Here is a 21,382-nt window from a genome sequence, read left to right as displayed (position 1 = left end):
TTATTTCTGTATATTGTCTCTGTTATTTTCTCATATAAGTTATTTTTGGGTTTTCTCTTTTCTTAAAGGATCCTCTTTGATATTTCTTGCAGGGCTGGTTTAGCGACCACGAATTCTTTTAGTTTCTCTTTATCCTTGGGGATTTTTATCTGACCTTCTATGCTGAATGATAGCCTTGCTGGATAAAGTATTCTTGGCTATGTGTTTTCTCATTTAGCACCCTGAATGTATCATGCCAATCCTTTCTGACCTGCCTGGTCTCTGTGGCTAGGTCTGCTTTCAGCCTTATGTTTTTTCCTTTGTAGGTTACAGATCTTTTGTCCTGAGCTGCTATCAGTACTTTTTCTTTGTCTCTGAGACTTTAAGCTTTACTATTATATGTTGAGGTGTTGACCTATTTATATTGATTTTGAAAGAGATTCTCTCTGCCTCTGGGACTGAAAGCCTGTTTCCTTCTCCGGATTAGGGAAATTCTCAGTTATAATTTGCTCCAGTATACCTTTTGTCCCCCCTCCCCTTTCTCCGCTTCCTCTGGTACCCAATTATTCTAATATTGTTTTGCTTTATGGTATCCCTTATCTCTTGAATTGTCCCCCTCATGATCCAGTAGCTGTATATCTCTCTTTTTCTCAATTTCTTTACTCTCCTTCGTTTTATCTTCTATATCACCAGTTCTCTCTTCTGCCTCATTTATCCTAGCATTTAGAGCCTCCATTTTTTTCTGCATCTCACTAATAGCCTTTTTTATTTCAACTTGATTAGATTCTAGTTCTTTTATTTCTTCAGAAAGGGATTCCCTGTGTCTTCTATGCTTTATTCAAGCCCAGCTAGTATCTTTATAATTGTTATTCTGAATTCTAGGCCCAGCAGCTTATATCCATATTGATTAATTCCTTGGCAGTTAATACTGCCATTTGTTTTCTTTTCTGGGGTGCATTTTTCCATCTTGCCATTCTGTCTAGAGAAGAATAAATGAACAAGAGAATAAAATACAAATATAGCGACCATCCCCATCAAAATATATACTAAAAAATCAGAAGAGATCAGAAACCAAAAAAAAAAAAAAAAAAAAAAAAGAGAGAGAGAGAGAGAGAATATAATCCAACAGGTCAATTGAACAGAGCAGTGTACTCAGTCCTGGGTATATTTTGGTCTGTTAGAAGAATCTAGATCCCAAAATTATAAGGAAAGAAATCTATATATATAGAAAGAAAGCCAAAAATAAAGAATATATATATAAATGTAAATATAAAAATGAAAATTAAAAAAGATTTAAAGAGCTCATAAAATAAGAAACTAGTTGAAAAGGAAAAAAAAAAATTGAAACCGAAGACTAAAGAATCATAAGAGACCCCAAATCTACATACTGTTTTATCCTAGTGCTAGAGTTTTGCAGTTAGGTGTGATCACAGATGTTCCTGCTGGTCTCCTGGGGTGGGGGCTGTTGCACTGATTCTCAGGTGTCTTTGACTTCAGGCACTGCCCTTGCTAGGGGGCCAGGTTCAGTGTAGCTGCTTTGCATTGCTCTACGTGACTTTTGTTTCTGAAGGCTTTCTGCCCCACTTTGGGGATGGAAATGAAAATGGAAATGGTGATGTCCTGATCTCCAGTCCCTGGAGCTGAAAGTTTGTGCCCCCAGTCTTTAGTGCACCCTTGGGGAGAAGGGGTCAATCAGTCTTGTTTCCCTGGTTTCTGTCCATACTCTGTGTTCACCCAGACTGTGACCAAGTGTTTTTATCTCAGGCATGTGACCCTGCGTTGAGTCTCCAAACTTAACAAGCTCCTGCCATGTATACTACGACTGCTCCTCCCATGGAAGGGATGAGGTTTCGCTGTGGTTCTGCCTCTTGCTGGGCCCCTGCTTGGAGAGCCATCACCCTGTCATGCCCTCATTTACGGTTTATGGCAGCATCGAACTGCAAGCCCACTCCTGGGCTCAGTGATAGCAGCTGGCTTCCCTGCTCTGATGCTTGGGAACTCTTTTGCACTCAGGCATGCCTGATCTTTCTGTGACTCCAGGGATCTTGAGACCACACCGCCCCACCTAGGATTCTGCCCATTTGGCCACCTGAGCACCTTTCAAGCAGGGACGTCCCTCACTGGAGCAGATGGCTTGAAGTTCCAATTTTGTGCTCTGCGGCTTTATCACTTTCTGGTAGCTGACTCCCTCCCTCCGGGGTTTATCTTCTGATATATCTCCACACCTCCTACCTTGAAAAAAGTGGTCATTTTTCTATTAATTGTAGCAATTAATTCTTTCCTTAGATCTCCAGTTGAGTTTGCAGGTGTTCAGAATGATTTGATAGCTAGCTAGCTGAATTCCAGGAACCAAATGAAATTAGGTTCCCCTCTTCCCCCACCATCTTCCTTCTCAGTCCACACAAGATGGTAGCTTAAATCGAGTTCAGAGTAAGCACATGGAAATTAAATTCAAGATATAAAAGTGCCTTACCTGTATTAGTTAAAAAAAAATTAGCTTTAGTAAAAATTTACATACAATAAAATTTACCCATTTAAAATGGTACAGTTTGAGTTTTGACAATATAGCCAGTCATGTAATCACCATCAAAATTAAGAAACTATTTCCATCATTTTTAAAAAGTTTCATTATGCTGCTTTGTAATTGACCTCTTTTCTCAGCTATAGCCACAGATATAAAAACCATTGCTTTCTATGAGTTTGACTTTTCAAGAGTTTCACCCACATGGAATTAAGTAGTGTTTGGCCTTTGTGTCTAGCTTCTTAGCATGAAGCTTTTGTTACTTTTTTTGATTGCATATCATTCCACTCTATTGATATACTTCAACTTGTTATCTACCCCCATTAGATGATATTTGGGTTGTTTCCTTTTTGGGATATTTATATATAAAGCTACTATGAACCTTTGCATATACTTGTATGACTGTGGACTTCAGTTCTCTTGAGTAAATACCTAGCAGTAGGATTGTTGGGTCATTCAGTAAGTATGTTTCACTTCATAAGAAGTTGCCAAACTGTTTTCTAAAGTGACTCTATGATTTTACACTCCTGTGAGCTACAAAAGAGAGTTCTAGTTGCATCTTTGTTAACATTTGGTATTGTTAATTTAAAAAATATTAGTCATTTGAATGGATATGTGGTGATATTTCATTGTGGTTTTAATTGGAATTTCACTAACAATGAATAATTTTGGGCATCTTTTCATATGCACATTTCCTTTTATACATCTTCTTTAAAGTGTGTCTTCACATCCTTTGCTCATTCTTAAAAATTGAGATTTGTATTGAGTTGGAAGAATAATATATGAATGTGCGTGTACAAGTCCTTTACCAGAGACATGTTTTGCAAATGCTTTCTTCTGGTCTGTGCTTACCTCATTTCCTTAGTTCTTCTTAAGTTTATTTTCCATCTCAAGTTAATTTTTTTTTAAGATTTTATTCATTTATTTGACACACAGAGAGAGAGAGAGATCACAAGTAGGCAGAGAGGCAGGCAGAGAGAGAGGGGGAAGCAGGCTCCCTGCCGAGCAGAGAGCCTGATGTGGGGCTCCATCCCAGGACCTTGAGATGATGACCTGAGCTGAAGGCAGAGGCTTAACCACTGAGCCACCCAGGCACCTCTCAAGTTAATTTTTATATAAGGTACCAATATGGATGAAAGTTTTTTTGCAATGTATAGCTAATTCCTCTAGCACTATTTTTTGTAAAATACTGTTTTCCTCACTGAACTACCTTATTACTTTGGCATCTCTATCAAATCTATTAACCTCTTGTATGTGTAGGTTTTAGGATTCTTTATTCTGTGCATTGATTTACATGTTCTTTTGCCAATACCACACTATCTTGATTATTCTAGTTTTTTAACATCTTGAAATTACATAGTTAAGTCCTACAGCTTTCTTTTTCAAATTGTTTTTGCTACTCTAGGTTCTTTGCATTTTCAGATAAACTTAGTTTGATATAAACCATTTATTAATTTCCACCAAAAATAAATATTGCCTCTTGTGATTTTCATTAGAATTACATTGGGTCTATAGGTAAGTTTGGGGAGAATTCACATCTTAACTATTGATTCATGAGCATAGTATGTTTTTCCATTTGGGTCTTTAAGTTTTCAGTACTCTTTTATAGTTTAAGTACCCAAGGCTTGCATATATTTTGTTAAGTTTTACCCTTGCATTTTTCATATTTTTGATGCCATAAAGGATATTTTCAATTTATTTTCTAGTTAATTGTTGCTGGTATATAGAAAATTAATTGGACTTTTTTGTATATTGACCTTGAATTTTGTGACCTTGAATCAAGGTATCTGGTAAACTCATTTCTGTAGTTCAGATCATTATAGTAGCTTTTTTATAGAGTTGGGATTTTAAAAAAAAGATTTATGTATTAGCGAGAGAGAGAGAGAGAGAGGGAGGGAGACAGGAAGAGAGAAGGGGAGGAGGAACGGGGCACAGGAAGAGGGAGAGAGAAAGAAATCCTCAAGCAGACTCCTGACCCTGAGTGTGGAGCCTGATGTGATTGGCGGGGGGGGGGGGGGAGGTGGTTGATCCCAGGACCCTGAGCTCATGACCTGAGCCAAATCAAGAGTCAGACGCTTCACCGACTGAGCCACTGTGGTGCCCCAGAATTGAGATTCTCTGCATAGATCATTATATTTTCTGGGAGTAGACATTTTTACTTCCTTTTCAATCTATATGGCTTTTTCTTTCTTCTTAGGCTCTCTGGTATAATAATGCATAGAAGTTGTAAGAGTGGAAATTCTTGGCTTTTTCCTGACTGTGGGGGAAAAACATTAGTTTTTCATCATTAACTATGGTTTTAACTGTACCATTTTTATAAATGCCATAAACCAGGTTGAGGAAATTCCTTTCTGTTACTAGATTCTGAGATTTTCCCCATGGATGTATGTAGAAATGTTCTCCATCTATTAAGATTGATTATAGGATGTGATATTGTGATTTATTATATAAAATTACATTTTTTCCCTCTTTTCTGGCACAGAGCTCCTAAAACCTTGCAGTTTTTAAAGAGATGAAAGCTATAAAGGTGTCTTTTATTGTTAATGACGTGACTTTTGGAAAGCACCTAAGAATGGGGGCTAGTTGCCAGTTTGAGCCAACAATGTGACTAGAGGGTTAGAACTTTTTAGTTCTACCTCCAACCTCCTGAGAGAGGAAAGGGGCTGGAAATTGAATTCATTCACTAGAGGCCAGTGAATCAATCAGTTATGGTGTTGGAAAAAAGCCTCCAAAAAAATCCTAATGTGTTGGATTTGGAGAGTTTCCAGGTTAATGAAGAGTAGAGATCTGGGGGGAGAGTGACATGTCTGGTGACAGTGTGGAGCTCTGTGCTTCTTCCTATATACCTCACTGTATGTATCTCCATCTGTTTCTGAGTTATATCTTTTAAAAGAATTTTTATTGATTTAAAAAAAATTGAGATATCACTGATATTAGTTTCAGATATTTAACATGATGCTTTGGTATGTTTATAATATGAAATGATCATAGCAGGTCTACTTAACATCCATCATCACACATATTTACAAATTATTTTTTCTTATGGTGAGAACTTTTAAGATCTAGTCTCTTAGAAATTTTCAATTATACAATATAGTGTTATTAACACTGTTAACTATTATGTTACATAATCATATAATGTATATTATGTAATGTCTATTATTCTATATTATTATTACATACAGTATTAAATATAGTTGCCGTTCTGTACATTACATCCCCAGGATTTTTTTTTAAGATTAAAAAAAAATTGATTTGACAGAGGTAGGGGTAGTGGCAGAGGGAGAGGGAGAAACAGGCTTCCCACTGAGCAGAGAGCCTGACTTGATTCCAGGACCCTGGGATCATGACCTGAGCTGAAGGCAGATGCTTAGTCAGCTGAGCCCCCCAGAGCACCCATCCCAGGATTTTTTATTACTGGAAATTTGTACCTCTTGACTTTCTCCACTTATTTCACCCATTCCTATACTCCTGCCCCTGAATACCATCAATGTATTCTTATATCTATGAGCTCAAGTTTTTTTGTTTTGTTTTGTTTTTTAGATTCTACATGTAAGTGAGATCATACAGTGGTTGTCTTTCTCTGACTTATTTCCCTTAGCGTAATGCCCTCAGGGTCCATCCATATTGTCACAAATGGCAGGATTTGTTTGCTGAATAATATTCCTATGTGTATTGAAAAAGTTGGTGGCATCATAATTCTGGACTTCAAGCTCTATTACAAAGCTGTCATCATCAAGACAGCATGGTACTGGCACAAAAACAGACACATAGATCAATGGAACAGAATAGAGAGCCCAGAAATAGACCCTCAACTCTATGGTCAACTAATCTTCGACAAAGCAGGAAAGAATGTCCAATGGAAAAAAGACAGCCTCTTCAATAAATGGTGTTGGGAAAATTGGACAGCCACATGCAGAAAAATGAAATTGGACCATTTCCTTACATCACATACGAAAATAGACTCAAAATGGATGAAGGACCTCAATGTGAGAAAGGAATCCATCAAAATCCTTGAGGAGAACACAGGCAGCAACCTCTTCGACCTCAGCCGCAGCAACATCTTCCTAGGAACATCGCCAAAGGCAAGGGAAGCAAGGGCAAACATGAACTATTGGGATTTCATCAAGATCAAAAGCTTTTGCACAGCAAAGGAAACAGTTAACAAAATCAAAAGACAACTGACAGAATGGGAGAAGATATTTGCAAACGACATATCAGATAAAGGACTAGTGTCCAAAATCTATAAAGAACTTAGCAAACTCAACACCCAAAGAACAAATAATCCAATCAAGAAATGGGCAGAGGACATGAACAGACATTTCTGCAAAGAAGACATCCAGATGGCCAACAGAAACATGAAAACGTGCTCCATATCACTCGGCATCAGGGAAATACAAATCAAAACCACAATGAGATATCACTCACACCAGTCAGAATGGCTAAAATTAACAAGTCAGGAAATGACAGATGCTGGCGAGGATGCGGAGAAAGGGGAACCCTCCTACACTGTTGGTGGGAATGCAAGCTGGTGCAACCACTCTGGAAAACAGCATGGAGGTTCCTCAAAATGTTGAAAATAGAACTGCCCTATGACCCAGCAATTGCACTACTGGGTATTTACCCTAAAGATACAAACGTAGTGATCCAAAGGGGCACGTGCACCCGAATGTTTATAGCAGCAATGTCCACAATAGCCAAACTATGGAAAGAACTAGATGTCCGTCAACAGATGAATGGATAAAGAAGATGTGGCATATATACACAATGGAATACTATGCAGCCATCAAAAGAAATGAAATCTTGCCATTTGCGACAATGTGGATGGAACTAGAGCGTATCATGCTTAGCAAAATAAGTCAAGCAGAGAAAGACAACTATCATGTGATTTCCCTGATATGAGGAAGTGGTGATGCAACATGGGGGCTTAAGTGGGTAGGAGAAGAATCAATGAAACAAGATGGGATTGGGAGGGAGACAAACCATAAGTGACTCTTAATCTCACAAAACAAACTATGGGTTGCTGGGGGGAGAGGGGTTGGGAGAAGGGGGGTGGGGTTATGGACTTTGGGGAGGGTATGTGCTTTGGTGAGTGCTGTGAAGTGTGTAAACCTGGCGATTCACAGACCTGTACCCCTGGGGATAAAAATACATGTTTATAAAAAATAAAAAATTTAGGGGCGCTTGGGTGGCTCAGTGGGTTAAGCCGCTGCCTTCGGCTCAGGTCATGATCTCAGGGTCCTGGGATCGAGTCCCGCATCGGGCTCTCTGCTCAGCAGGGAGCCTGCTTCCTTCTCTCTCTCTCTGCCTGCCTCTCAGTGTACTTGTAATTTCTCTCTGTCAAATAAATAAATAAAATCTTTAAAAAAATAAAAAATTTAGAATATTATAAAAAAATAATATTCCTGTGTGTGTGTGTGTATGTGTGTGTATATTGTACTCACCCTCTGACCTCATTACAAAAAACATCACACTGAGGGTTAGGGCTTCAACATGGGAATTTTAGGAAACACAGTTCAGTCAGTATAGTACTAACAAAGTAAAACTCAAAATGATTTGAGTCCAAATAAATTAACTGTGTAAAACTCAACAATGAAGGATTAGTTTGCTTTGTTTTTTCTAGTGTTTGAAGTTCTTCTATCTTCCAAATTTATTTTACTGACTAAAAATTCCAGAAAAAATATTAATGATAGTACATATTTCTTTTTCAAAGACTTTAAACTCCATAAAATGGGGTGGGGAGACTCTGCCTGTAACCATCAGAACAAGGCACTATTTAGTGCACTGTTTAGGACCTTTGCTCCTGGCATGGCCTCAATGAGAGGGTGAGAGGGAAGCACAGACACTTTTTCTCTAACTGTTTTCCTTTAAGTTTCATGCAGCTCCAAGAATTCCTCATATATGCAGTCTAGCAACCACATTTCATGGCCAGTTGAAGTTTTTGCCATGGGAGCTGTTTGAATCTTTTCCAAAGTGTGGGTTCTAATTTCTAAACTATGTACTTTAATTTGCTAGCAGGACAGACTCCATGTAATTATCAGATCCTATGTAATCCTATTTGTAAATGTACAACTTGCCATTTCTTCAGAATTACAGATTTAACAGTTTACTATGTGGTCCTACTCAGAATTCTAAAGTATATATATTAGTGTAGAAAAAGAACACGTATAACACACTTAAATTATAAATTTACAGACTTTTTTATACTATATTTTATGTTTTCCACAGTGAACATATACTGTTTTGTAGTAAGAAAATCACGTTATTAACAAGAAAAATAAATTTCTCCTTTGTAAGATGATTATTTTATTTTATTTTTTTAAAAGATTTTATTTATTTATTTGACAGAGAGAGATCACAAGCAGGCAGAGAGGCAGGCAGAGAGAGAGAGAAAGAGGGAAGCAGGCTCCCTGCTGAGCAGAGAGCCCGATGTGGGACTTGATCCCAGGACCCCGAGATCATGACCTGAGCCGAAGGCAGCGGTTTAACCCACTGAGCCACCCAGGCGCCCCTGTAAGATGATTATTAGTATTTGTTCATCTTTTACCTCTAAGAAGAACAGCCAGGCGTGGTCTTTGGTATAACACCCTTTGCCCATTGCCATGCTTTGTTTCACAAAGCAAATGGTTAGAACAATTTAAACTCTGTTTTGCAAGATAGGAATAATCTTTTTACCACATTCTATTACATTTCCTTTATACTGGCTGAGAGGAAGTTTACATGGAGAGTGACAGTGTGAGTGGATGAGCACGGATTAGCCATATTTTCTAGAAATGAAGCCTCAAATAATCTGTCTGTGTGTAGTCCCAGATCACAGCTAACCATAGTGTTCCTTTGCTCCATTGATAGGTCATTGCCTGTGATAATGTTTGGTCAAGGAGCATCTGGCATTTCTGGGTTCTCTAGCCTTCATACCATCTGGAGTGCCCCCATGCTACTCTGCTCCCATCTTCCACATTAGAAAACTTCATTGTAACATACAGTGTGAGGTTTAAAGTAGGTGAACATGGAGTTCTAAAAGAAGCTCTGGTCTTAAATGAATTAAAAATCAGGGCTGGGTGTTAGTTTGCACTGAACTTTTAATTTGCGACCAAGGAGTTGATCATTCTTATGTGAATTAGGTGGTGTGCTTGGTGTTGCATGTAAGAAAAAGATGCTTTTTGCTTTTTTATTTTCCTTGATGACCTGGCCCAGCTGTCTTTTTAAGAGTATCATGGACAAGCAAGCAACTGGGTATATTACACAGTTACTCTCAGCAGGAGCTGTTTGTTGGGTTCATTAATGCAGTTTTGGAAGTTGTGTTCCCTGGCCAACTAAAAGGAGCTGTTCCCTATCTGTTTTCTTGTGAGTTTGGATGAAATTTTTAGTATGGCAAGGCACATTCCATACTGTCTGGTTTCTTGTCAGATGAGGTACCTAACAAGTATTTCAGCAGTCGAAGACTTTGCTTCTATGTGTGTCAGTGCCAGTTTTGTGATCTTGATCACAAGTGTATTTATGTTTTACCATATGGTCGAAGGGCTGCAGAATATTCCTCTAAGATGTCATTTCTGTTCCTTACTGCTTTTAGCTTCGTGCCTCTTCTTTCCAAAATGCTTCCACCCTCATGTTTCCAAATACCACCCAGGTGTCTGTTTTTAAAATTGTTTCTTATTACAAAGTAATAAAGATTGATTGGAGAAGATTTGAAATACAGGAAAGCACAGAAGAAAATAAAAATCACTTATATTTTTATCACTCAGAAAAGTTAACTTTTTCTTTGAAAATTTTTATTTAAATTCCAGTGAACATGCAGTAGTATATTAGTTTCGGGGGGTACAGTGTAGTGGTTCGGCACTTTGTATGTCACCCGGAGCTTGTCACAAGTGCACGCCTTCATCTCTATCACCTGTTTTTCCCATCCTACCATTCCTTCCCCTCTGGTGACCATCAGTTTGTTCTCTACAGTTAAGTCTGTTTCTTGGTTTTTCTCTCTCTCTTTTCCCCCCACTTTGCTCATTGGTTTTGTTTCTTAAATTGCACAAAGGACTAAAATCATATATTTGTCTTTCTGACGGACTGATTTTGAAAGGCATACATGCACCCCAGTGTTTATAGCAGTATTAGCTACAATAGCCAAACTATGGAAACAGCATCGATCAACTGATAATGGATAAAGAAGATATGGATAAAGAAGATATGGTGTATATATACACAATGTAATATTGCTCAACTGTAGAAAAGAAGTAAATCTTGCCATTTGCAATGACATAGATGGAGCTAAAGAGTATTATGCTAAGCGGCGCTCTCTTTCTTTCTTTTTCTTTTTAAATAAAATTAGAATCATTCTGGCCCAGGTTTGTGACCTTTTTTTTTTTTTTTTAAGTCCTAACTGTAAGTTGTGAACATCCCACATTAAGTATTGTAATGCAACATAATTTTTATTGGTAGTAGGATGCACGGTAATTTAACTTGTAACCTTGATTTGGCATTAAGCCTGTTGCTAGTGTTTGTTATTAAAAATAGTCTTGTGATGAAAATCATTACTTCACAGGATAAGTTTCTGGAGCAACAATCACTGCATCAAAAAAAATTGTGTTTTTAGGGACGCCTGGGTGGCTCAGTGGGTTAAGCCTCTGCCTTCGGCTCAGGTCATGATCTCAGGGTCCTGGGCTCGAGTCCCACATCGAGCTCTCTGCTTGGCGGGGAGCCTGCTTCCTCCTCTTTCTCTCTGCTTGCCTCTTTGCCTACTTATGATCTCTGTCTGTCAAATAAATAAATAAAATCTTAAAAAAATGTATTTTTATGTGGTTAGGTTGTCCTTCATAAAGTTGTTTTAGTTAACACTTAGATAAGGTGTGTGTATGGAGAGTGCTTCTTTTTTTGTACCTTTGCTAGTACCCAGCATAGATGACCTCTCCCTCCCCACCAACCCAGGCTATTAGATCTCCCATTGCTTTCCTAATGCTTTTAAGGATATTACCCTTTCATGACACTCTGTGAGTCTTTTCATGATATTTATCATAATTACAATTATATATTTATGATTATTTCATGTTTGTCTCCCCATACTAGACCACCAGGTTCCAGAATGGCAGTGACCATTTCTAATTTATTTACCCTGTATATCCACTGTGGAGCACATAGTATGTGTTCAGAACATTTTTGTTGAATGAATAAGTGGGCATTATTGTAAAAATAATTTTCCACTTTGATAGGCAAGTAACTATATCTGACTAGTGTCTCTTTATTAGAGGTTAAGCTTCATGTTTTTATTGCTTAATGTTACTATTTATCAATTGCCTATTTATGTTTTTTGTCCATTTTTTTGAGGAGTACCATTTTCTGACTCAAAGTTCTTCTGTCTCTTCTCTAATCCTAGAGACTCCTATTTGAATATGGTATTTTTTCTCCTGTCACTTTCCATCTTTATTTATGCCTCTGTAATATAATTTTTGTTTGATTGATTTATTATCCATTCTTTGTGTTTGCTAGGTAGGCATCTGAGACTGAATATTATTGAAATCAGTGTTGCCTCAGATTATTTCCTTGTGTCAATCACTGATTACCTTCCTTTCTCACTGCCCTTAGCCCTATAACTTCTACCCTCCAAGTATAGATATCCCCAAGATTAGCTGCACTTTAAGAAATCTTCCCTTTCCCATTCAGCTTAAAGTCATCTTAATTTAGTGATCTAGCTTGAGGCAAAAACCATTTTTTTTTCTTCTTGAGAAGCATTCTGTTCCTAGCTAAGAACCTATCATTTTGACATCTTAAGCCCAGGCCTGGTGACTGTTTTCTTTAAAGGGCCACATGGTAAATATTTGAGGCTTGAGGTCCATATGGTCTCTTTTGTAAACACTCAACTCTGCCCTTGTAGTGTGACACACAGTCATGTAGGTAATGTGTAAATGAGTGAGTGTGGCATGTTCCAGTAAGATTTTATTTATGAATACTGAAATTTGAGTGTCATATAATTTTCATGTGTCACAATATATTCATTTTATGTTTTTCCCCCTACTACTTAAAAATATTGAGACTATTCCAAGCTTATGGGCAGTACAAACACAGATGGCAAAGACCAGGTTTGGCCCCTGGGCTGTCCTTTCCTGACCCTGTCCCAAGCCATGCTCCAGAGAGAAAAATCACATTTGTAATTTTCATCCTGTCATTACCTCTCAGTTTCCTGAACTTTTGGAATTTGTTAAAAAACAGCAAAAACCTACATCTGTGTTCCAGGGTCCTTTAGCTTTCCTCCTAAAACTTGCAGTCTTAGAGCCTGTTCCCCTGGGCCTCCTATTATTCATCCCTATCGAATTAGCAGTTCCCTTGCCCGTACTGGAATCTTTCCTAATTTCTACAGATTCCGCGTTCCACCTTATAATGTCCCCTCGTCTTAGCGACCCGGTGAAGACTCCCTTCCAGAGAGTTGCAGTGGGTTCCTTGTTGGTTGTCCACCTCTCTTATATCATTTTCTGCTGACGCATTAAAATTCTGATTATGTCTCTCCCTTGCTGAAAATCTCAAGGTTTTTTTTTTTTTTTTTTAAATATAACCAAGTAAAGCTCCTTTGTTTGGAGGTATTCTGTAGTCCTTCCTTCTCTGTTCTTCATTATTATCTCCCACTACTTCCTTAGTGCCTTCAGGCGAGTTATTTTTTCCCCCTTTTCTCCTGTGCTCATTAAGTTCCTTATGGCTTCCTTGCCATCTCTACCACCCTTCAAGGCCCTTCAGAAAGGAGGCTTTCCTTGTATTTATAACCTAATGTGATAATAGATCCCTCTGCATTTCTCTCCCTCTTCAGTGATGCTCTGGGACGGCCTTAGGTTATAGCAGTTTATGCTTTTATCTCCTTTCCCTACTTAATTTTAAGTGGCTTGAGAGGAATGACACTGATGTGTCCCTTTTTTTTGGTCCCTTGCAGCACCTAGCACAGTAATAATATAAGAAGTTGTTATACTGACTCTTCTCATGGAGGGAGCATGTTGGGATGTGAGGAATCCTTTCCCTCTAGATTTTCTTAGCTGTTCCCTGGGAGAGCTTTGGCGAGTTCTCTGATGGCAGATACAGAAGAATCATGAAGAACACGAGCCCAGGGCTGAGGCTTTTTGTGAAAGCTAGTGATATAATCCTAAGAATCTAGTCTCCCCCCCATCCCCTTTTCCTCTTAATCTTACAAGATACTGAAACTGTCTTCATTTTCCAGATGAAGAAACTGACACCTGAGAGGTTATACAGTTTGTAAGTAATGACAGGCCAAGTGACAAGAAGAAAGATGAAAAAATAGAAAGTTTAGAAGGAAAAAATATTAATAATGATTCTATGTGGTAGGATTTTAGCGTAGTGTGTGTTTTTCATTATACCTTTGTGTCTTTTCTAGCATCTATTTTTCCCACTTACTTTAAATATGTATATTTAAACATACATGCTTTAAATATACATGTTTAAACATTACTATCTTTAAACATACATTATGACTCTTCTGCTTTAAATCATCCCATCTCAGATGTTGTGGTTTTACTGGGAGAAATGTGAATCCATGGTCTTTGATTCACTTAGGTCTCCCCTGCCATGGCTGTTTACCGGGTGGGAATGTCTTCATAAGCGCCATGCTTCCCTGACTGTGACTGCCTGTGTTTCTGGCTTATTTTTCCAGATAGTCCTGTATATCATCTTCTACCTTATTGGGACCTCTATACCTTTGGTTTGTCTCAACAAACATCCTTAGATCCCTGTTGTCTGTCTACGGCCATACCACCCTGAACGCGCCCGATCTCGTCTGATCTCGGAAGCTAAGCAGGGTCGGGCCTGGTTAGTACTTGGATGGGAGATCCCTGTTGTCTTAGCTCATGCCTCTCCTGTCTTTATTCCCTGCGTATCGCATTTGGATAGTCCTCCATCACTTCCTCACCTTATTTTTCTGCTTTCTCAACTCCCTGAACTGTCTCCCCTTTCCCTCCAACTCTAAGGACTGGGCCTTGCTGCAGAACTCAGAATACTGAAGCCATCCACCTTCTGACCCACGTTCTGTATCCCGCCTGGTTCTTTCTTCTTTCCTGTTAGAACAGAAGAGCTTTTCCTCCCTGCCCTGGCGCACATTCTTTCCTGCCTCCCAGGACCTTCTGTCATTCAGTCCTTTCCTTGTATTTGGCATTCATTAGGCATGTGTTTAACAAACACCGAACTTTTATAAACAGAAAAAAATTAGCAAAAATCCTTTCTGGGTAAGAGTAGGAGATTGAGTAGGAGTTTGAAAAATGGAACACTCTAGAATCTGATTGTTTCAGAGAATGTTAATTACCCTGGAAACTTGCAGTGTTTAGTTTTATAGATTTCATCTACTCTAAATATATATTTTATATGGTATGAAATGTAACAATGCCTCTTAAGAATTTACCCATTTGATTGAAAGACATTTCCTGTGGTAGGTGTTTCCTTTTACATATTGTTCAGATTTATCTTTGATCTTTTTCTTTTTGGATTATAACTTGAATTTTTTTTTTTCATAGCTGGAGAACACATTCAAATCAGTTATTGCACAGATTGGACCTGGTGGGACTATTAATCCAGAACTAAAACATAAGATACAATTTGTAAGTATTTTCTGTTTCTGGGAAATGAATAGGAATAATCAATTACACATTTAGATCTCATTTGTGGTTAAATTTTCTTTGCCTGTGAGTATTTTATACTTAATATATGATCATTTTAAATGTATTGCAAATGGAATGGCTATTCCTTTAAGATCAGAAAAAAATTACTCCTAATAATTTTTAATGTTCTCGAAATTATTTAGCAAATGGAATTCTTCCATGCTGTCTTCTTTTTTTCTTCCTCTTACCCCCATAAATCATTGTTAGCAAACAGTTCAAGGTATTTCCAGTATCAGTTTCATATATATGGATGTCAAATATTCTAAACATTACATGGCATTCCACTCAGCCAGTGTACTATCTTTCATTTATGAGATCTGGGGTTGATTATGTTGCGGTTTCTAGCTTTGGCTATTAAAAAAATGTTACAGTTAATGTCCTTGAACATGTGTCTGGAAGCAGACTTGTCAAAGGCATTGAATAATTTAGTTTTGGTCATTAATACTTAATCGCCCTCTAAAAGATCTGAACAGATTTGTATTCCTATTGATGGTGAAATGTTACTATCCAATAATGTTTAATTTATACCTCTTGATTTTTATATTGAGCATCTTTTCATATGCTTAGTAGCCATTTGTATTTATTTATTTTTTAAGATTTTATTTATTTACTTGAGAGAGAGCACAAGAAGGGAGAGGGTGAGAGGGAGAAGCAGACTCCCTGCTGAGCAGGGAGTCCCCTGCAGGACTCAGTCCTGGGACTCCAGGATCATGACCTGAGCAGAAGGCAGTCGCTTAACCAACTGAGCCACCCAGGCACCCCTCCATTTATATTTCTTATGTGAATTACCTGTTCATGTCTTTGGCCTAATTTGTTGTTTTTCCTTTTTAATTTGTGAAAGCTCTTTGGCTGTTAATGTATCAGGCTAAAGGTTATGTACACTTAAAAGTTGGTGGAAGCTATTCTTACCTGAATGATCAGAGTGCCTTTACGACTCTTACTCCCTTATATTATTCCATTTCAGTTGTCGTGGTTTTATTGGGTGAAATGCAAAAACCCTATTTTTTCATTCAAACCCTATTTTTTTGTTTGGACATTTGGCCATGTACCCAATGATTATTTATTTAAGGATATTCAATATGATTTTTTTACAGTGACAAAAAATTAAAGAAAAGTTAAACATTCATTGGTAAAGGATTGGTTAGATTAATTACCCAAACTACACAGTATTATGAGGCTTATAAGAAAGTTTTTGTATATTTTAGTTAATTTACATGGCAGTATCTTCTTGACATATTAAAACAGATTTTATAGAATAGCATGTTTAGTATTGTCCTTTCATGTAAAATCATGTATAATGTGTGTGTCTACATGAAGAGGTTCTTAAAGGATGATTTATGAAAAGCAGCAACAACTATCTCTGGTCATAGGATTTTGGAACCATTTTTATATTTTTCTGAAGCTTGATTTAGACTTTCTAATGAAACGTAATATTTGGAAAAATCTGGATGACACAAAGCTTTTTATACTTTGAGATAGAGTAATTTAGGAATTTTTCCTAAAAAATAGTTGGACAAGTGTGCAATATGCAAATATGAAAATAATTATAATTGTGACAATAAAACACAGGACACAGCCATAAATAGAGGATCAAGTAAGTAAATTTAGGTATATCAAATAATCTTAAAACTCTATAGCTAGTAAACATGTTGATCCATATTTACTGACATGTAGAGTTGCTTATGGTATGATAATAAAAAAACTTGTTATAGAAATGATGATTTTATTTTATATTAAAGACCAATATTTTTATGTGCATACGGGCAACAAAAACTATGATAACTTTTTCTTTGCTTAACTGAATTTTTCAAAGATTTCTATAGTATTCATTTTCTTTTCTACCATTTAAAATGTTTGAGAGGTGCCTGGCTGACTCACTCGGTAGAGCATGTGACTCTCGATCTCGGGGTTGTGAGTTTGAGCCCCACACTAGGTGTTATGATTACTTAAATATAAAATATTTAAAATCAAATGCTTGAAATTATGCTGTAGAATATTTACTTTATGTAAGCTAAAGCTAACTATGTTTTCTAAAGAATTGTAGGAATTTCTGGAGAGCTATGGCATTGCAGTACTGTGCAAGAATGATTTCTCAACTCTGGAAATGTTGGAAGCCTTTTTTTTGTTATTGTTTTTTAAAAACTGATTTTAAAAGTATTGTGACTTTTAATTCATTCACTCACTAATCTTATTTTTTTCTTTGTTATTATTTAAGTTTATAGTGTTTTTATTTTGATATTTTGTTAGCCAGAATCCTAATAATGTCTATTTATATTGTATTGTATTTTCTATTAGGTAGTATCCAAGTTTCCGGAGGGTTTGCTTATTTCTAAACTGCTCAGAGAGTTTGAGGTGAGTATTTTATTTTTCATCAACCATGTTTATTTTTTTATTTCTTAGGTTTCTTTGATGTGTAGAAATTTTGTGTCTACTCCTTGGCTCCTCCAGGTCTATGTGGTAATTCAACATTTTGTTTTGCATTTTGCTATCATTTTCTTTACTAAAAGAGTTAAGAATATGGTACTTTATAAGTACCTCATTATACATAGGCTATCTTTACCATTTATGTTATGATAATAGAATAAAAGTTGATTTTTAAGGTCTGGCAATACCAGGTGTCAGTGGGGATTTGGAAAAACAGAATATGTCATCCATTTCTTGTGAGACAAAACCCCTTTGGAGTTTTGACAGTATCAGAGTTGAAGATAAGCACCCCCAATGGTCCAGCATTTCCACTTCTACATACATACTATAGAGAAACTCTTATGTGTGTGCGCGTGGAGACCTGCATAAGGCATGTGCATCTGGCAGCAGAGACAAAAACTGGAAACAGATTAAATGACTGTCAATAGGAGAATGGATAAATAGAGACTGACATTTATGTGATGGAATAATACATTGTAGATAAAATAAACTAGGTTTATTCTGCAACATGGATCATCATCTGTTTAGTGAAAAAATCAAGTTGCAGAATGGTAATTTAGACCCTGTCACATAGCCAGTTTAAAAAAATGGTAAGATCTGGATATATACTAGCTCTATGCTGGGCTCTGTTCTGAATGCTTTTCATATTGTAGTTCATTTAATTTTTCACAACAGACAGAAGCACAAGAAGTAACTTGCCTAAGGGGCAGGTAGTAACAGATGGAGTCAGGATTTGAATCCCAGGTTTTGAATCCTGAATCTTAACTTCTGTGCCATGGAAACTGTCATATATATAAACAGATATAAACAGGTTTTGTGAGATACTACAGCATAATGGTTAAATACATTAGCTTCTATGTGCTGGTTTATAAATGATATCTAAAGTCAGGATAACTAACTTAGAGAGTTTTGCAAAGTTTCAATGGCTTAAAAATGAAATATTTAGAACAGTGCCTGCCACATAGTAATTGTTCAATAAATATTAACTCTTAGAAGAAAGAAAAGATTGAAAAGATAGGCATCATCCCTTGGAAATGATGGAGAAGACTTAAGTTCCCATTGTTTTAAAAATTGGAATCTTTTTGTGCCACAAAATTTTAGACTTAAAACAAAGGGTCTTGGTGACGAACCAGCAAATTAACTTACCTTATAAGGAAATTCCAGAATAAAGTCTGTAAGAGAATATGACTTATCACAAAATTTATGGGTAAAATCAGTCTCCTATGCCAGAGTCACAACTGAAAGTGAAGAGTTTTATACCACAGTCAAATGTAGCTTGTAATAACAGTTCAAGGTGTTAAGCTTGCAAGTCAGCAATCTTGGAGAAGTTAAAACCTTTTAATGTTATAGCGAAGCTCTTTGCTTTTCTTAGTAAACAGGCAGAAATTCAGCTTCATGATTAGAAGTATACAGTAAGTACATATTTATTTTAACTTTTGTTCTAACTTATAAAAACATTTGCTTAACCCTTTATTTATCCATTGTGATAAAAAAGCTACCTGTTTGATTTGCCCTCTTGAACTACCTGTTTGGTAGTCTGTGTTTAAAATGGCTTGTTCAGTTGTTAACTGAAGGGAAAATATTGTAGTGGCAGCATAGTTTTTGGCTTTTCCTGAGGCTCCACATAAAGACAGAGAAACTAGATAGCAAAACTAAAAGTCCACTGATAATATCTACAACAAAATTGGGTAATATATTTTCTAAGAACAGTTTTGTGGAGAGTAATTACCAGCAGCTACAAGGTCTTCATGTTACCAGTGTCTGTGACAGGAGAAAATAGAAGGATATAAGGGAGCCGATTTCTGATGGATCTGGGAATAAAAAATTACAGAGTAACTGTAAGATAATTCACTAGACAGTATAGCAAGCCATTTTAAAAATGGCAGCTGAAACTGGATAATACTTTACTATATCTAATAGCAGAGAGTGTTTCATGGTAAGGCTTGAATCAGGCTGGAGCATTGTAGCCTCTGTGTATTCTTGAAATGGACAGGCCAGAGTTCCCTTCCAGATAGGACCAGAAATGAGAGAAAAATTGAGCAGGATAGGGACCATAGAAAAAGAAGGTCCAGATGTAAGGCTTAAAAGAAAAGAGCCAGGATATTTCAAAAACAGATATATATATATATATATATATATATATAGAGAGAGAGAGAGAGAGAGAGAGAGAGATTTTTTAATTTGAGTGTCGTTGACCATATTATACTTGTTTGAAGTGTACTTCATGGCAACTCAACAAGTTCAAATATGATGCTATTCTCATATTGTAGCTGCCATCTGTCACCATACAGCACAACACTATTACACCATTGACTATATTCCTTATGCTATGCCTTTATTCCTGTGACTTACTCATTCCATAACTGGAACCTGCATCTTGCACTCCCTTTGACCAGTTTCCCATCTTCCCCATCCACTGCCTTCTGGCAACCATCAGTTCTCCGTGTTTACAGGTCTGATTCTTCTTCTTCTTCTTCTTTTTTTTTTTTTTTTTTAATATTCCAGCTATGAGTGAAGTCGTGTGGTATGTCTTTCTCAGTCTGACTTATTTCACTTAGCATTGTACCCTCTAGGCCCATCCATGTTGTTGCAGATGACAAGATCCTCTCCTTTTCTATGGCTGTGTAATACTCCTGTGTGTACACCACATCTTCCTTATCCATTCATCTATTGATGGACTCTTGGGTTGGTTCCATTATTTTGGGTATTGTAAATAATATTGCAAGAAACATAGGGATACATAGATTAAATTAATGTTTTCATTTTCTTTGGGTAAATCCCTAATAGTAAAATTATTGGATCATATGGTATTTTTATTTTTAATTTTTTGAGGAACTTTTGTGGCTCTACTAAGGTACTATATTTCTTAACAGTATATGAGAATAGTAGAAGGAGGTCTGAAGCAGAAAAGCAGTCCAGAATGTTATACAAATTAGGAAAATGAATTTCACCTAAAATATGCAACAGAAGAGGATCAGAACCAAACATCTTTACTATGTTTAGAAAAAAAGAGAATAAGGAGAAGAGTAATTTATCTATAGATAGTGAAAGCATGTCAGAAATGCATGCCCTTAATACAGATCAAAACTGAAGCCTACTTTTTCAAAAAGATATATTAAGATACATAAGATACATTAAGAAGTATTGTTATTTCATGAACAATATAAATCTGAAGTATATGAATTTGAAAATAAGGTGATAATAGACTGGGCAGAATTAGAAAAGAAAAAAATCATTTCCAAAATGAAGACTAAACTGCAAAGATGATAAGAGCAAAAAATATGACAGATAATGCCCTCAGGAAAAAAGAAAACAGGTAAGTATGAGGAACATTTTGAAAATTCAGAGGAAATGAAGGAGGCTCTGGGGATCGAGGCATAAAAAGTCTCTGTAATGTTTTTGAAATCTAGTGAGAAACTCAGGCATGCAAATAAATTAAGATGATATGTATGAGTAGCTTATATTGGAATAATCTTGAAGATAAGTATTATAAATTCTGGACAAAGTTTTAAAAAACCACTGTCTGAAGGTACTAAATCAATATCTAAAAGTAGGCAGAGGCGCACCTGGGTGGCTCAGTGGGTTAAAGCCTCTGCCTTCGGCTCAGGTCGTGATCTCAGGGTCCTGGGATTGAGCCCTACATCAGGCTCTCTGCTCGGCGGGGAGCCTGCCTCCCCCTTTCTCTCTGCCTGTCTCTCTGCCTACTTGTGATCTCTGTCTGTCAAATAAATAAATAAAATCTGTAAGAAAAATATAAAGTAAAAGTAGGCAGAAACTGGACAGGATTCACCATCTGGAAGAGGGAATGACACCTTTTTTATTTGTC

General features: G+C 36.8%; 1 protein-coding gene and 1 pseudogene across 1 annotated transcript in view; both read left to right on the top strand.

Annotated features, from left to right (window-relative positions):
- Positions 1-21,382, top strand: part of TDRD5 (tudor domain containing 5) — a 102,473-nt gene that overhangs the window by 17,558 nt on the left and 63,533 nt on the right. Inside the window, exons 5-6 of the mRNA XM_059145842.1 lie at positions 14,989-15,072; positions 17,428-17,484. Coding sequence (XP_059001825.1) covers positions 14,989-15,072; positions 17,428-17,484 — 141 coding nt within the window. The remainder of the gene's footprint in view (positions 1-14,988; positions 15,073-17,427; positions 17,485-21,382) is intronic.
- Positions 14,221-14,328, top strand: LOC131815422 (5S ribosomal RNA; annotated as a pseudogene).

This window comes from Mustela lutreola, chromosome 14 (assembly GCF_030435805.1).
Source record: "Mustela lutreola isolate mMusLut2 chromosome 14, mMusLut2.pri, whole genome shotgun sequence".
NCBI classification, from domain to species: domain Eukaryota; kingdom Metazoa; phylum Chordata; class Mammalia; order Carnivora; family Mustelidae; genus Mustela; species Mustela lutreola.
Note: the sequence above shows the minus strand (reverse complement) of the source record. Positions and strands in the feature narration are given on the sequence as shown.